This window comes from Balaenoptera acutorostrata, chromosome 9, assembly GCF_949987535.1.
Source record: "Balaenoptera acutorostrata chromosome 9, mBalAcu1.1, whole genome shotgun sequence".
NCBI classification, from domain to species: domain Eukaryota; kingdom Metazoa; phylum Chordata; class Mammalia; order Artiodactyla; family Balaenopteridae; genus Balaenoptera; species Balaenoptera acutorostrata.
Window position 1 is genome coordinate 90011622 of NC_080072.1, and position 18798 is coordinate 90030419.

At 36.9% G+C, this 18798-nt stretch overlaps 1 protein-coding gene across 4 annotated transcripts in view; it reads right to left on the minus strand.

Annotated features, from left to right (window-relative positions):
• SIK2 (salt inducible kinase 2) overlaps window positions 1–18798 on the minus strand; it is a 132515-nt gene that overhangs the window by 42062 nt on the left and 71655 nt on the right. For all 4 annotated transcript variants that reach the window (XM_007172995.3, XM_057552246.1, XM_057552247.1 and 1 more), the window contains exon 4: window positions 1530–1691. In XM_007172995.3, coding sequence (XP_007173057.3) covers window positions 1530–1691 — 162 coding nt within the window. The remainder of the gene's footprint in view (window positions 1–1529; window positions 1692–18798) is intronic.

The window sequence follows — 18798 nt, forward strand, 5'->3', positions numbered from 1 at the left end:
GGCAGTTGTTTTCTCCCTAAACTTAGTGAGTCCAGTGAGTATCCAGCCTAGCTAGTCAACCACTTCTTGGTCAGCTTCTCTCATGTGGATGCCTCTGTCCCTCTTTAATACCCTAAGACAAACACCACCGCTTGCAACTTTGCTAAGCTTTTGCTTTGTGCCTCTTATTTTCTTCCAAACCCTAACCAAAATAAATCTCTCTCTCTCCTTCCCACACCTACAACCTCTACTGCTGTACTCTAGCACACACCCACATTCTCTTAATTGGACTACAGCATTAGGTTCCTGATCAGTTTTCCTGTCTTCAGTCTCACCCCCATCTCCCACCTACCTTCACTCTGTGTCCAGAGAGACATCTTTCTAACATGCAAATCTAATCACCTTGTCCCAGTCCCACTTCATCTCCATCCCCGCCCTAAAATTTCCGATAGGCTATGCTCCCTATTACCTACAGAATAAACTCTAAAATCTTTTTCGTGGCCTTCAAGACTTTTCATATTCTGATCTTCGCCTACCTGCTCTTCCTGTATCAATCCCCCACAACTACAGATTTTACATTTAACTAATATTGAGCAATGGTTCCCCACCATTACAATTTCAATCTCTTTCTCTCTCTTGTACCTGCGGTTATTTACACGGTTCGCCTGTCCTACTTCTGTTTATCTCCCTGGCAAGCTTCTAACTCATCTCTCAAGCCTAAATTCAAAGAGTTCCTTCTTTGTACAGCTTCCTGACTTCTCAGGTAGACTGATGTTCCTACATCTATATTCCTATTGCACTCTGTACATATATTTTTGGGCAACTATTATATTGTATTTTCATTATTCTTATTTCCCCACCAGACTTTTAAGATCACAGGAAATGACTTTTTGATTTGTATCCTTAGTACCTAGCACAGCACAGTACCTGACACATAAATATTTATTGACTGAATGAGAGTTTTGACCATGTGAAAAAGGAAACTTGGAATATAAAATATTTATAAAAGATTTTGCCAACTGTGAAAAGGGTAGGAGGAAAACTAGCAAAATAATCCTTAGCCTCCATGTTATAAATCAAAACCCTATTGTATCAGAAGAAGGCAAGGTGCTTTTGTGTCGCCAGTACTTCTCATTCTACTGCCGTTACCTCCTTTGTCATTCTTCTGTCTACAACCTCTTTGCAGCCACCGGTCATAATTAAGAGAGCAGGGTAGAGCACCAGCAACCTATGCTACTCCTCCAGCCCTATCAGCCCCTCCAATCACTCACACACCCAGTGGAGTGCCACAAAGGGGCCTGAACACAAATCAGACTGAGGATACAAATCAGACCCCAGTCGTAGTCTGGCCACGGTGCGCGTTGATAAGGAACTTATTTTCCTTACTTTTCATTATTACACATAGGACTAAGGAAATGAATAAAATACACTCTGAGAGAGCTTGATGTCATGGGTGGAGGCTCCTGCATCTCTGCCTGCAGGTCTGTTTCTGTACCCTGAGTGCCATGGCTCATATCTGATCACGTTAGAGCCAGCTGTGTCCCAGTTACCTGCTATTTTGATATTCATGTTGTTATCCAGCAGGAGATTTTCAGCCTTGAGGTCACGGTGCACAATCTTCCGACCGTGACAGTAATCAACAGCAGACAGGATTTGCCAGAATTTGCGCCTCGCCTCAGACTCATTTAACCGGCCGTGATTAGCAAGGTAGTCTGTAAAAGAAGAAAGAATTGAGAATTATTCACACACACCAAAAAACCCCACTATTAGTATTCAGGATTTTTTTTTTTCCCTCAAAAAGTTCTCTTAGAATCTCAAAATTAGTTAATAACAATAACAATAAAAGAATGAATGAAGGGAAATACAGCACACAGAGACTCAAGTTCAAGGCCTTGGCTAAGTGCCTTTTCCTCTCTGTGCCTCAACTTCCTCAATCATAAAATGAGAGGGTTGGTCTTTTTTTTTTAATTGACATATAGTAGATGTACACTATCATGTAAGTTACAGGTGTACAATATAGTAATTCACAATTTTTAAAGGTTATACTCCATTTATAGTTAGCCTATAAAATATACGCTATATTCCCTGTGTTGTACAATATATCCTGGTAGATTGTTTTATACCTAATAGTCTGTATCTCTTAATCCCCTTACCCCTATATTGTCTCTCCCTCCTTCCCTCTCCCCACTGGTAATCACTACTTTGTTCCCTATATCTGAGTCTGCTTCTTTTTTGTTATATTCACTAGTTTCTTGTATTTTTTGATTCCACATATAAGTGATATCATACAGTAAACAAACAACAAAAAAAGTTCTTTTAATAATGAGAGTTAGTGTTCAAGTAAAACGCTGTTTTCCAAGTTCCTTGCCCTGAGAAAAGTAATTCCAATCATATTTTCACTGGAGCCCAGATAAGTGGAGAGAGCCCAGGACCAGACAATAGCAACTGGCATAATATTCACAGTACAATTCAAAATGCTTTTTTAGGTTAAGAGATACAAACTACCATGTATAAAATAAACAAGCAACCAGGATATATTGTACAGCACAGGGAAATATAGTCAATATTTTGTAATAACTTTAAATGGGGTAAAATCTGTAAAAATACTGAATCAATATGTTGTAAACCTGAAACTAATCATATTATAAATCAACTATACTTCAATTAAAAAAATGTCTTTTAAAGCCCAAACACTCTCTCTGTTCTTTGTTGAAAAATTTATTGAATATTTTTCCTAACCACATTTTAAAAATAAAATTTATTTAAAACAAAGAACATGAATAAATTCTGACATCTCATCAGACGAGGGATATCTTTCCTTTAAACAACGATTCATGAAGTTATTGTACAAACCACCTGTAAAAGGAGATACGATGGTCCCTGAAAGTAACTTAAATAATTTGTACCCCGTTCTCCTAATCAGTGGAGCAATTCTGATATACCCCAAAACATGCAGACTTGTTCTCAAAACCATGTTCTTTAAACAAATATACTGTGCAAGATACATCAGCTATTTTTGTGCTATGTTATAATATCTATTAAAGCAGTTTATTTGAAAATTAATTCTGTATGAATTAATTCTGTCTGAATTCAATAAAACTAAACATTATAATTTATTCAAGTTTTACCTGAAGATCTAAAAGCCCTCTGAAATGGTCTTTTGAGGGAAAGGGGGTCAACATAAACCCTGAAAGGCTTTCCTATTTAAGATTATTTTATGAAGTTAGGAACTGTATGAGTGAAACAATATTTATAGTCACCTTCACATATTTTCTGCTCTAGGCTTTGGTTTTACTAGTTTTTAAATTCCATGCCTTGGCTCATGCCATCCTCAATATTTATTATAAAATTTACTAACATTTGTACAGTACTTCACAGTTTATAAAGCATGTTCATGTCACAGTATCTCACTTAATCTTCCTAAAAGCCCTCTATGATAACTACTACTCTAATTCCCATTTTGTAGATAAGGAAACTGAAGATCAGAGTCATTAAGTAATCTGGCTGAATTCAGACAACTGGTAAGTGAATGGCTGATCTGGAACTAGAACCTTTGAAAAAACTTTTTAAAAACTGTAACAAGCTTCTTTACTAGACTCCTGCTGAAATCCTAACTATCCTTCCAAAACCCTGCTCAAATGCCACCTTGCCCTAAAACAGTCCCTCATCACTCAGGTAGTAATAATCTCTTTCCTCTGAACTCCTTATCACTTAAAACAACACACTGCCTCACACTTTAATTATCTGTATATATATCATAATATCTCAATGTGCGTGCACATCTGGGTGCACATGCAGACACATACAGCCCTAATTCTAACACTCTGTATATAAGAAAATAAAAGATACCTTCATTTAAGCTTCCTGAGGATAGGGGCCATGTCATTCTCTTCTGCACTCCCCACACTGCTTAGCACTATGCACGAAACAGCACAGGTGAAGTACTTACTAAATACTTGTCTGACTAGTGTCTTAATATGGATGGTATCATGAAACGTTCCAAAAACAGTATTATAAAAGTGTGGAGTAGGAGTGCTATACTCTACATGTTACAGGCTTTAAATGTAAGTGAACATTTTGTATATTTTTCTATATCTGCTAGTATCACAAACCAAGATGAACAGCTCGTCACAACTCCCTTTTGCCTTTACAGAGCACACACAGTAGCCATTCATACTTGTGAAGGGGAAAAAAGGATCACTAAAGAACAAATATGTAGACTTCAGCCAAAATGTCCAAACTGGTATCAGAGCAACTAAGTCTAAGTAAACTGGCAAGTGAACAGTGTGCTTTCTATTCATAAGAGTAAACCAGAGCCTCGTTTCTATACTGGATGAGCTGGGAAATCTAATAAAGGATTGGATCCTTGGGCAAACAGAAATTCCCAAGGGGAATGCAATATGGTTTCTGTAAGGGATTATCTTTTGGCTAGTTAGTAATATCTTTCCTAAGATTCCACACAAATGCTACTTAAACTGTATCTATCACTAAATGAGACAATTTTTTCACAAATGATTGACTTCCCCAAATAGACAAAATTTCTTCCTGTTGAAAATTCTGCATCAATGGGTCAATGCGAAAGATTTTTGAGATTTCGACAACACAGAGAAACCTAACAGATCCAATGTGAACAAGTACAAGTTAATATATGTGGAAAAATAACCCGAACTATGGCCTACAAAATGAGTCTTGGGAAGCACAGTAGAATCTACAGTAATTGTTTTTTGAAGCGATCAGTCCAAACTGGAACTGCTACAGCCAAGGGGGTTAAAAAGCTTTGAAGCCTGGCAGGAAGGGGACTGTCTGAAAAACAAAGGTGTGGTATATCTGAACCTAAAATTACCGTTTGAAGCTACAGTCATCACATGTCAATAAGACTGTAACACACCGTGAGAAAAATGACAACATCCATGTTCCAGAGATTAAGAGACCAACTATTTAAAGAGATGGTATTTTCACTTCTTACGTGAAAATCTCAGCAAGTATTTCAGCATATCTATGACCTTCCCCACTTTTTATGATTTCTGCAGTGTAAACATCCTCCAAAACTATACTATCTGCTGAGAGATGAGAAAGTAACTGAGGCAAAAACCTGTGGCTGCAAATTACATCAGTTTAGGTTTAGTATATCATCCCCATGAGGGGCACTGTTATCAATCCAAGCTCAAATTAATGCACAAGGTCTAAAGAGAACATGCAAAAAGCACACATTTCACATTAAAAAACTACTTAATTATGGTAACAGAAAAAACTTATATACTATACATAGAGAATCCTAAAGATGTTACCAGAAAACTTCTAGAGCTAACCAATGAATTTGGTAAAGTTGCAGGATACAAAATTAATGCACAGAAATCTCTTGCATTCGTATACACTAATGATGAAAAATCTGAAAGAGAAATTAAGGAAACACTTCCATTTACCATTACAACAAAAAGAATAAAATACCTAGGAATAAACCTACCTAAGGAGACAAAAGACCTGTATGCAGAAAACTATAAGACACTGATGAAAGAAATTAAAGATGATACAAACAGATGGAGAGATATACCATGTTCTTGGATTGGAAGAATCAACATTGTGAAAATGACTATACTACCCAAAGCAATCTACAGATTCAATGCAATCCCTATCAAACTACCACTGGCATTTTTCACAGAACTAGAACAAAAAATTTCACAATTTGTATGGAAACACAAAAGACCCCGACTAGCCAAAGCAATCTTGAGAAAGAAAAATGCAGCTGGAGGAATCAGGCTCCCTGACTTCAGACTATACTACAAAGCTACAGAAATCAAGACAGTATGGTACTGGCACAAAAACAGAATTATAGATCAATGGAACAGGATAGAAACCCAGAGATAAACCCACACACATATGGTCACCTTATCTTTGATAATGGAGGCAAGAATATACAGTGGAGAAAAGACAGCCTCTTCAATAAGTGTTGCTGGGAAAACTGGACAGCTACATGTAAAAGAATGAAATTAGAACACTCCCTAACACCATACACAAAAATAAACTCAAAATGGATTAAAGACCTAAATGTAAGGCCAGACAGTATCAAACTCTTAGAAGAAAACATAGGCAGAACACTCTATGACATAAATCACAGCAAGATCCTTTTTGACCCACCTCCTCCTAGAGAAATGGAAATAAAACCAAAAATAAACAAATGGGACCTAATGAAACTTCAAAGCTTTTGCACAGCAAAGGAAACCATAAACAAGACGAAAAGACAACCCTCAGAATGGGAGAAAATATTTGCAAACGAAGCAACTGACAAAGGATTAATCTCCAAAATTTATAAGCAGCTCATGCAGCTCAATATCAAAAAAACAAACAACCCAATCCAAAAATGGGCAGAAGACCTAAATAGACATTTCTCCAAAGAAGATATACAGATTGCCAACAAACACATGAAAGGATGTTCAACATCACTAGTCATTAGAGAAATGCAAATCAAAACTACAACGAGATATCACCTCACATCGGTCAGAATGGCCATCATCAAAAAATCTACAAACAATAAATGCTGGAGAGGGTGTGGAGAAAAGGGAACCCTCTTGCACTGTTGGTGGGAATGTAAATTGATACAGCCACTAGGGAGAACAATATGGAGGTTCCTTAAAAAACTAAAAATAGAACTACCATATGACCCAGCAATCCCACTACTGGGCATACACCCCGAGAAAACCATAATTCAAAAAGAGTCAGGGGGCTTCCCTGGTGGCGCAGTGGTTGAGAATCTGCCTGCTAATGCAGGGGACACGGGTTCGAGCCCTGGTCTGGGAAGATCCCACATGCCACGGAGCAGCTGGGCCCGTGAGCCACAACTACTGAGCCTGCGCGTCTGGAGCCTGTGCCCCGCAACGGGAGGGGCCGCGATAGTGAAAGGCCCGCGCACCGCGATGAAGAGCGGTCCCCGCACCGCGATGAAGAGTGGCCCCCACTTGCCGCAACTAGAGAAAGCCCTCGCACGAACCGAAGACCCAACACAGCCAAAAATAAATAAATAAATAAATAAAGTAGCTATACAATTAAAAAAAAAAAAAAAAAATTTAAAAAAAAAAAAAAAAAAAAAAAAAAGAGTCAGGTACCACAGTGTTCATTGCAGCACTATTTACAATAGCCAGGACATGGAAGGAACCTAAGTGTCCATCGACAGATGAATGGATAAAGAAGATGTGGCACATATATACAATGGAATATTACTCAGCCATAAAAAGAAATGAGATTGAGTTATTTGAAGTGAGGTGGATGGACCTAGAGACTGTCATACAGAGTGAAGTAAGTCAGAAAGAGAAAAACAAATACCGTATGCTAACACATATATATGGAATCTAAAAAAGAAAAAAAAAAAGGTTCTGAAGAACCTAGGGGCAGGACAGGAATAAAGATACAGATGTAGAGAAAGGACTTGAGGACACAGGGAGTGGGAAGGGTAAGCTGGGACGAAGTGAGAGAGTGTCATGGACATATATACACTACCAAATGTAAAACAGGTAGCTAGTGGGAAGCAGCTGCATGGCACAGGGAGATCAGCTCGGTGCTTTGTGTCCACCTAGAGGGGTGGTATAGGGAGGATGGGAGGGAGACGCAAGAGGGAGGAGAAATGGGGATAAATGTATATGTATAGCTGATTCACTTTGTTATACAGCAGAAACTAACACACCATTGTAAAGCAATTATACTCCAATAAAGATGTTAAAAAAAACCAAACTTATGAGTGTAATAGCAATTCTCTATACTAATTGCTTATGTGTGTATTTTTGTTGACTGGATACAGTTTAAAAAATTCTTCTTTCTGAACATTTACATGTGTTCTGATTAAGTAAAATGTAATTTTATGTTTGTTGGTTTTAATAACAAAACTTTTTAAGGCTATATTTTGTATGTCCTCCCCCATCCCCCAATTTTGCTCTTATGGTAACTGATTTTTATTGTAGTTTTACAAAAATCATGGTCTGTGACAGGCCAATCCAAAAAATTGGTGTTTCAATACTGATAATTTGAGAAATACTGGGATAGACAAGTAAACAGGCAATTACAATAAACTGTGATAAAGGCTAGCACAGGAATAAATATATCCTAATAAGTATTTTTGCATTTTAAATTTAAAATTTTTTATTATAGAAGTTTCAAACATACATGAAAGTAGAGAAAATACTGGGTTGGCCAAAAAGTGACTTTGGGGCTTCCCTGGTGGTGCAGTGGTTGAGAATCTGCCTGCCAATGCAGGGCACACGGGTTCGAGCCCTGGTCTGGGAAGATCCCACATGCCGCAGAGCAGCTGAGCCCGTGAGCCACGGCTACTGAGCCTGCGCGTCTGGAGCCTGTGCTCCGCAACAAGAGAGGCCACAATAGTGAGAGGCCCGCGCACCGCGATGAAGAGTGGCCCCCGCTTGCCGCAACTGGACAAAGCCCTCGCACAGAAACGAAGACCCAACACAGCCAAAAATAAATAAATAAATAAATAAATAATTATTAAAAAAAAAAAAAAGTGACTTCGGTTTTAAAGTTAAAAATAAAAGACACATTTTTCATTTTCACCAAGAAGTTTATTGAACGGTGTATTCACCCTTCTGTTCTACTACCTTCTGCCATTTTTCAGGCAAGTTCATAATTCCATCTTCCCAAAACTTTTTATCTTTTTGAGCAAAGAACTGTTCCAGGTGTCTTTTACAGTCTTCCAGGGAATTGAAATTTTTTCCATTAAGAGAATTTTGTAAAGACCTAAATAAATGGAAATCCAAGGTGCAACATCTGGTGAATATGGCGGATGAATCAGAACTTCCCAGCCAAGCTGTAACAGTTTTTGCCTGGTCATCAAAGAAACACCTGGTCTTGCATTATCCTGATGGAAGATTATGCATTTTCTGTTGACTAATTCCAGACGCTTTTCATCAAGTGCTGCCTTCGGTTGGTCTAACTGGGAGCAGTACTTGTTGGAATTAATCATTTGGTTTTCCGGAAGGAGCTCATAATAGAGGACTCCCTTCCAATCCCACCATATACACATCACCTTCTTTGGATGAATACTGGCCTTTGGTATGGTTGGTGGTGGTTCATTTCGCTTGCCCCATGATCTCTTCCATTTCACATTATTGTAGTGTCCACTTTTCATAACCCGTCACAAGTTGTTTTAAAAACGGAACATTTTCATTACGTTTAAGTAGAGAATTGCATGAGGAAATATGGTCCAGAAGGTTTTTTTCGCTTAACTTATGTGGAACCCAAATATCAAAGTGATTAACATAACCAAGCTGGTGCAAATGATTTTTAGAGCTTGATTTGGATCTTTTGAGCATGTCAGCAATCTCCTGTGTGGTACAATGTTGATTGTTCCCAATTAACGTGTCGATTTGATCGCTATCAACTTCAACTGGTCTACCTGACTGTGGAGCATCGTCCAGTGAGAAATCTCTAGCACGAAACTTCGCAAACCACTTTTGACACGTTCGATCAGTCACAGCACCTCCTCTATACACTGCACAAATCTTTTTTTGCATTTCGGTTGCGTTTTTACCTTTCTTGAAATAATAAAGCATATGCTGAAAATGTTCCTTTTTTTCTTCCATCTTTAATATTAAAATGGCTACACAAAAATTTGCCAATTTTGATGTCTTTTTTTAAATGCATGCTGATGTGACAACTGTCACATACAATCTAGCAAAATTGTTTTGAATGAAGTTAACGACAACTAAGTGCTTCCAGAGCCATCTTACGGAAAAAACCGAATGAACCTTTTGGCCAACCCAATAATATAATGAATCCTCCAGATTTAAAAGTTATCAACATTTTGCCATACTTGCTTCATTTATCCTTTTTTCCTTTCTTTCCTTCCTTCTTCTTTTTTGTTGTAGTAACCTAAGGCAAATCATTTTGTTTCACCCTAAATACTTTTTACGTATCTCTAAAATAAATGGCATTTTCTTACACAACCACAGTACCATTATCACACCTAACAAAATGAACAACTCTTTTAATACCATCTAATATGCAGTTTGAATTCAAATCTCCCCAGCTGGTTTATTTGAGTCAGGATCCAAATAAGATGTATATTTTGTATTTGCTTATTTTGTCTTTGCAATCCTTTTATTCTGGAACAGCCCCCCACCGCCACCCCCACCTTCCATTTTTTTTTTTTTTCCCCATGCTACTGACTTCCTAAAGAAACTGGGTCAGCTGTCCTATAGAATTTCTGGATTTGCCCTTTGCTTCCTCATGATATTATTTAACATATTCTTCTATCTTCCATATTTCCTATAATTTGGAATTCAAGTATAAAGTATAGAATAGATTCAAGTTTAATTTTTTTGGAGGGTGGCGAGAATATGTCATAGGTGCATCTACATGGATAAATATAACGTGTTTCTCCTGCTTTTAGGAATGCTAAGATTGATAAGTGAGTTTGGGGGTGGGGGAGTGGTAATACCTTGATCCTTCAATTAAAGATTCTCGTCACTTTTCCTCCTAATATGGCTCTCAAGCTCCAGTGTACATCAGAACCCTTAGTGGGTTTGTTACAACAAATTACTGGGACCTACCTTCAGAGTTCCTGATAAAGTAGGTGTTGGAAATGGCCCCCAAATTCATATATTTTAAAGAGGTGCCCAGGGGAAGCTTAAGATATGGGAACAGGGGCCACACTTTGAGACCACAGCACTAATGTTAATATTTATTGGTACCTTAATCAATTATTTCATTGGGGTTACAAAATTGTGATTTTCTAATTTTGTTTTATTCCTGCTGCATTTATTAGATGAAATTCTTCTGCTGTCAGTAAGAGCTACTGAAATACAACTAAAACAGATCAAGAAGTATGAATGCGTAATTCTTCCTCATTAAGTAACAATTTTCAGAGTAAGGGGATGGCACACTAGCTACTTCCAATGATAAGTAGTAAGATTTGTGTTTATTTTTTAGCTTGCTTTTTTTTCTCTCTCTCTTTTATGATTCTCTAAAGTATCATAATGACTGCATGGATTTTTATATGTTCTACTATTTCAATCAACTACAGTCATCGCTCATTTTGATGCTCAAATTTTCCCATCTTTGACCAGTGGGAACCCCTTTATACTGTTTTTTTTTTTTAAACATGACCACAGAAATAATGCCTTTGTTGCCTTCTGGCATAATAAAAATGTCTGATGCTTATCTTGAATACTTCCTGTCCCCAACCAGGAATCAGTAATTGTTTTCAAGAAGCCTTGGTTGTTTTTACTGGGGAATGGTATCTGGGTGCTCAAGGCACTTTCAACTACTGGGTTGGTACTGTTTCTAAGCCTTTTCAGGGACAGACTAGGAAATAAGTGAGGAAAAAAAAATAAATGAATACATTCCCTTTCAAATTTGGCATTACAGGAATTACTTTTCTTTGATTTTTATATTTGTATTTCTTTTTCTCTTACATAAAAGATCCTGGTTCTTAACATTAACATAAATTACTTGCTTTATCCTACAATACACATGAAATAGTTTCAAAATAGCTATACTAATACTACTACTAACAAGAAAATTACTGATGAAGTTGAAAAGCTAACATTTCTTTGCAGCTCTTTTTATCTTGAGATTATATTGTCCTAAGAATATACTATGTTTTATCTAAATACTACCTTTTAAAGTTACTTAAAAGCTAGTTCTGTGTGGTGTGTTGCTAACATGATATAAAGACAGTATTATTTATGTGTTTGTTTACAAATATTAGGGGTTATTTTTCTTTCTCCTGTTTGATTTAACCTTATTTTTTGATCATGTAAAATACTTACCTGTTGTTTAATATGATGCTGAAGTTAAAACTATGTAATAAGGGACTTCCCTGGTGGCACAGTGGTTAAGAATACACCTGCCAATGCAGGGGACACAGGTTCAAGTCCTGGTCTGGGAAGATCCCACATGCCGTGGAGCAACTAAGCCCGTGAGCCACAACTACTGAGCCTGCGCGCCACAACTACTGAGCCTGTGTGCCACAACTAGTGACACCCGTGCACCTAGAGCTCATGCTCCTCAACAAGAGAAGTCACTGCAATGAGAAGCCCGCGCACTGCAAGGAAGAGTAGCACCCCCACTCACGGCAACTAGAGAGAGCCCGTGCGCAGCAACGAAGACCCAACGCAGCCAAAAATAAATAAAAAACAAACAATGTAATAAGATATAGTCTGAGACGACTTGCTTCCATCCCTGTTTCCTTCCTCTGCCTATAGGTAACTGTTTTTATTAGTGTTTGGCTTACCCTTTCTGTGTTTCACTTTATATGTGAAAATATGTATATATATCTCACACAAAAACGTTTATCCCTTCTTTTCTCCACTTCGTAGCATTATATAGAAATCTTCCACATTCCTTTTACAGCATTGCAGATACTTTTAGTATTTAATAGTACGGTGCTAAGAATGAAGGCTCAGGAGTCAGGCTGCCTGGGTTCAAATTCTGTCTTTACAAACTTGCTAACTAGGTGAACTTAAGCAAATTACTTAACCTCCCAAAACCTTCATTTGGTAATCCAAAAATGGCAATAATAATAGAATCCACCTCACGTAAAGATTAAATGAAAAAAAAAGCAATTAAAAAAGAAAAAAAGTTCTTCATGGCACCTTGACACACATAAGTGCTCAAAACATTAGCTGCTATTATTTCAACTATGATTATTACTATTGTTGTTGTTATTGTATTTTCAGGGGTTGACTCAGGCTACCTTCCTTTTCTAACTACTATCTACACATTAGCCCCTTATGATATGATCTGTTTCACACTCCACCAACATTGCTTTAAAGTTCCTGGCAAATTCCCTAGGCTCAAACCAATTACCTTTTCTCAGTTCTCATCTTTTATGACCTTTCAATTATATTTTATACTTAACTGGTTTCCAGAATAAACATCTCTCCCTGTTGATTCCGTGTCTGTCTGGTTTTCCTCCATCTCTTTCACTAACTGGCTCTTCTTTCCCTTCTAACCACATAAAACTATCATAGTATAGTTCTGGCTTTTTGCTTTTCTTTTTCTATACTCCTTCCCTCTTAGAATTAACTCTCACCTTCCTGTGGGTAATGTTTGATCTGCTTTATTCTTAGCTGGATGATTTTAGTTTTCTTTCATACTCTTCTCATTTATTGCCTGTCTCAGGGATACCTCTTCAGTCACTACAGTCAAAATATGTCTTAACATCTGGCCTGAAACTTTCTGGTCACAGACTCTATTGAGAATCTAATGAAAATTATACTTACATACAAACACACACATAAAATTTTATGTGCAATTTCAAGGGGGTCTATAAAATCTTAAGTTTAATCAAGGTTAGGAAATTCTTCCTTGGAGGATTTCATTCCCTGATTAGAATTCTTATAAAAATAACCTCCAGATCTGCCAAGCACATTTGACCTTTCAGCAGCTACTCTATGGTGTATTTAAACAGATTTTTCTTTCTGCTACTGCAGTGTTATCAAGACTGAGCTCATCCTTCTTTTTATAAACTTCATTACCACCTTCTAAGTCACTATAACTATCATTTTACAGTCACTCAACCTCAAAAGTTCAAGAGTCATCTTCTACCAATCCCTGAATTAAGTGTAGCTGAAGCCCCAATAAGTAGGTTTCAAGATTTAAGTTTTATACGGTATAATTAATCAATGTTTTCATCTTGCTTTTATAGATTGTAAGTCTAGATTTCAGAGCACAGTGCGTGACAAATAAATGCTCAGTAAATCTTAGTTGCTCTCAACATCATCATCGTCATTATCACCACCACCACCACCACCACCACCACCACCACCACATGGCATCCCTTATCTTTCCCCAGGGATAAGGAGCAGTTTTCCCAGCCTCTTATCAAAGTGGAGAAACCCAGCCAGCTGACTCTTCTCAAATTTCAGGAATGTCAGAATCTTTGAATGACTACCTTTAAGCTTAATGCTCTTCGGCCAGAAATTATTAGCATCCCTTCAAGCTGGAGCTGAGTAACAGTCCAAAAGATTAATACTTTATGCAATTAAATATTTAATGTTATGTTAAAAGGATTTAATTTGTAATTTCATCAATCTGTAATCTGGGAGTAAAGTAAAAAGGCTGATGCCAATTTAATATTTTATGCTTAAGTAGCCTTAAAAAAACACCCCACCTCAGATAATTAAATCCTGGTCCGAGGTTCCTAACCCGCAAATTTACAAAGACTTCACATTTCTAGTTACTAAATTTGAAGAGAGATCGTGTTTTCAGGAATGTGACCATTATGAATCCTGAAGCTCCAGTAAGGTAATCAAAACTGGTTCATTTGTTCTCTTCAAAATACTTTGAAGATCCATAATTTTCCATTCCAAAATTCAAATCTCTATTCATCTTTTTCTCTAACATTTCTTTCCTCTAATCAGTAAAAAATATTACTAAAAAATAAAACTCTATCTCACTGTAGATCAAGACTCTAGTCTTTGTTAATTTAGCCTGTGCTGGTTCTAACCAATTACTCTTGGAAAAAATATAATTAAGAAAGGAAGGTCCATTAAATAAAAACCTGAAAAACAGTTTTTAGCACATTAATATATGTACCACCTTACACTGTAAACACTAATAGAAAACGGATTAGGTGTATGATCCATATTGAATTAGGATAACATGGGTTATCCTAATTTTAAATATTAGATTATAATATTACTTATACTATTAAATTACATTAAACTTTTAACCTTGAGATACATTTATGAATATGAAACTATAGATTTTAAAACATTTTGCTTTTTTCTGTTTGTTTTTGTAAGTATATAATCATTTCAAATTGGGTGTTTGTCAAAAATTAAAGGAAATTGTTGCTTGTGGTATATACTCTGGCAATTTAATTGTGCTTTCAGCAATTTCCCTACATTAGACTGTTCGCATCTGTTAGACTCTGAATCAGTTCTTCAAGCTATGTGGAACTACTGAAACAAACCACAATCTTCTGAGAAGTAAGATGAGTTTTTAGTTACAGAGTTTAAAGTTTTAAAGATTATTTACAGTCAACTTCTGTGACTCTACTTTTATGTTTTCAGCAACAATTAAAAGCAAATATGGTCAAACTTTTCTAACATTACATATAAACCACACATAGAAGCCAATAGACTGCAATATCTGATGATAGTAATGGATGCAAACAAACTGATGACTTCAAAAAATTGTTGTATCTTTAAAAAACACATAAGTAAAATAAATCTCTGATTTCCTTGTACCTAGGAAGATATGAAAATATAGCAGAAAAAGTTATGGAGTCAGACAAGCCTGATTATGAATGCTGTTTCTACTTCTCATTGCTGAGTGACCTTGGAAAAGTTATTTAGACCCCTGACTACCCGGATTTTTCAGTAAAAACCCCGAAATTTTGTTCTTTGTGGAAAGGTCCTACCTTAACTGCTCCACACATGAATTCTAACTTTATGGCAGAGAATATTTTTAGAGTATTTTATTTTCATATCTATCCTATTGACTTCCATCTATACACAGCAATTTCTTTATCCTGTTGCATGAAAATATCATGCTGTCTGCAGTGTCTAGTAAGAGTCTGGTAGTTACAACACAAAATATGCATTAGAAAAAATTATATTTCCAATTTCAAATACAGCAAGTCAAGCAAGACTTGTAAAAATAAACACATACAAAGAACATGATTTTTGGCCCAGTTTCTATATATGTGTACAGATCTTTAAAAAAACACGCAGACACATCTCAGTTATGAATCAGAATAAATTCAATTGCAAAAGAATAATGAGCACAGTAGCATATGAAGACTTGGGCCCTCAATTGTACTGATTCTTTTCAGGTCAATCTTTTTTTTTTTTTTTTTTTTAAACTCTTTATTGAATTTGTTACAACATTGATTCTGTTTTATGTTTTGGATTTTTGGCTGCGAGGCATGTGGGATCTTAGCTCCCCAACCAGGGATCGAACCCACACTCCCTGCATTGGAAGGCGAAGTCTTAACCACTGGACCGCCAGGGAAGTCCCTCAGGTCAATCTTGAAGCACAACGCTTTCTCTCTCATGGAATCAAATTAAGGAAAAAGTCAAACTTTATTGTGAGTTTATTTTTTATAAATTAATTAATTTATTTTTTGGCTATGTTGGGTCTTTGTTGCTGTGTGAGGGCTTTCTCTAGTTGTGGCAAGTGGGGGCTACTCTTCGTTGTGGTGTGCGGGTTTCTCATTGCAGTGGCTTCTCTTGTTGTGGAGCATGGGCTCTAGGCACACGGGCTTCAGAAGTTGCAGCACGTGGGCTCAGTAGTTGTGGTGCACGGGCTTAGTTGCTCCGCGGCATGTGGGATCTTCCCGGACCAGGGCTTGAACCCGTGTCCCCTGCATTGGCAGGCAGATTCTTAACCACTGTGCCATCAGGGAAGTCCCTATTGTGAGTTTAAAGTACAAGAGTCATCTGTTTATTCATTCATTCAACAAATACCTAGAGGGGTGGGATAGGGAGGGTGGGAGGGAGATGCAAGAGGGAGGAGATATGGGGATATATGTATATGTATAGTTGATTCACTTTGTTATAAAGCAGAAACTAACATACCATTGTAAAGCAATTATACTCCAAAAAAGATGTAAATAAATAAATAAATAAAGTAGAAACTAACATACCATTGTAAAGCAATTATACTCCAATAAAAATGTTAAAAAAAAAAGTAATAGAGAAAAAAATCAAAAACAGATACTTTAGTGACCTCTTTGTGTCAGCCACTATGCTCAGCACTTTGGCCTCATGAAACTTGTATTTGGTTGGAGGAAACAACAATAAATAAGTAGACAAATAAAAAATTATAATTCTAAAGTGTAATAAATGCCAGAGAAATAGGGTGATCCTCTGGAAAGTATCTGGGGGAGGCTACTTTATATAGGGTGATCATGAGAGGCCTTTATGAGAAGGTACTATTTCAACTGGGGAGAAAAGCATTGAAGGAACAGATGTGGCACACTCATGAAACCCAGAAGAAACCAATGAGGCTAAAGCATAAAGATCAAGGAAAAGGGGAAGGCATATGATGAAATTGAAGAAGCAAGGTCAAACTCAGCAAGAATTTAGAAGCCTGAGGAGGGAGTCTGTATTTTAAAATATTGGGAAACTAGTTAATGGTTTTAAGTAGGTGAGAGACCTTATCTAACTTACATTTTAAAATTACTTAAAAATAATCTGTGAAACTGTGAACTCTATATTAATAAGCAATATAGTTCCATAAAGCAAAAACTTAAACAGAAGATTTAAGCACCCCTATGGGAACAGTCCTGATGGCTGATGTGAGAGCCAGAAGGAAATAAAATTCAGTCCCTAATAATGCAAACAAATTTATAATACATATGAGAAAAGAAGGCTAAATAATGACTTTAGCTCTTCAAGACAACAGAAGAGATGTCAGGCTTACAGACATAAGGTGAGATACTGTCTGAAACATCATAAACTCTCAATATAATTTCAGAGCAAGAGCTGGGTTCTCTTACTGATTTCAATATATGTAGTAACATTTCATTAACTGTACCAGAACTGCTTTTAAGGCAATAATTAAAAAAAAAAAGTCAACTGAATAGCCTAGGAAAGTACCCAGTCATATTTAATACTACCAGATGATGATGTCATCTCAATGGCATTAAACATTCCAGACAATTCCTTAAATAGGTATTTTCATCTCACCTATTTTTATCATCTCTATAGGACCTCAAAGTCTGTTGTGAATTATTTCTGAGTAATGAATATGACTGGACTGATAAATGACTCACTCTAAACTGAACTACTGATGTTGTGTGCTATTTACTCAACTTATGGTAGTGTTATAATAATATTTATAAATGCAATCTGGTCACACTTCTAACACATTCTTTACACAGATAAATACATCCAGATAGCTATTTTGATATGCAATTATTTCTTAAGAATGAAAGAAACACAGTCTAAAGAACAGGCTGTGGTTTGCCAAACCATGCAATTTTTAGGAATTAGGATTCAAATGCCAAACTTAGAGAATAAGATGCTGATGAAGAAGAAAGAAAACTTGTTAATTTTAATATTTTGTCTTCTGTATATATATAGTCTAAAGATACAGTGTTAGCGAATACTTGAGATCTAAGACATTGTTGTCATTCACTCATAACTCAAAGGACAAATATATTTCTTTTATTTTTTCATTGAGTTCTTCAGGTGAATTGAGAGTGGAAAACAATGAAGGCAGGCTGGATTGCTTCATTCAGAAATGTGCACAGAGAACTCAAGACTGTAGCTTAAGCTGGTCCAGGCAAGAACAATTTTTCAATGAAACTCTTGCAACAAAATTAGTTAAAGAGGGCTTCCCTGGTGGTGCAGTGGTTGAGAATCCGCCTGCCAATGCAGGGGACATGGGTTCGAGCCCTGGTCTGGGAGGATCCCACATGCCGCGGAGCGGCTGGGCCCGTGGGCCATAACTACTGAGCCTGTGCGTCTGGAGCCTGTCTGCGACAAGAGAGGATGCGGCGGTGAGAGGCCCGTGCACCGCGATGGGGAGTGGTCCCCGCTTGCCGCAACTAGAGAAAGCCCTCGCACAGAAATGAAGACCCAACACAGCCAAAAATAGATAAATAAATTAATTAATTAAAACAAAATTAGTTAAAGAGCAAATCATGTTGCTTGGGTAAACAAATTAAGGAAAAGTCAAGCCCCGTAGTTTATCATCCAGTGGCTTGACTATGATGTATGTTTCCTGGGGTCCTACACAGGTAAGTAATAATGACATTGTGAAGTCACTTGTCAGAGAGGAGAAAGGAGAACAGTGAAAGGAAAGGACTAGCTGGAAAAAACAAGTCCCTAGCTACTCGCTCAATTATTTAGAAATCAAAGA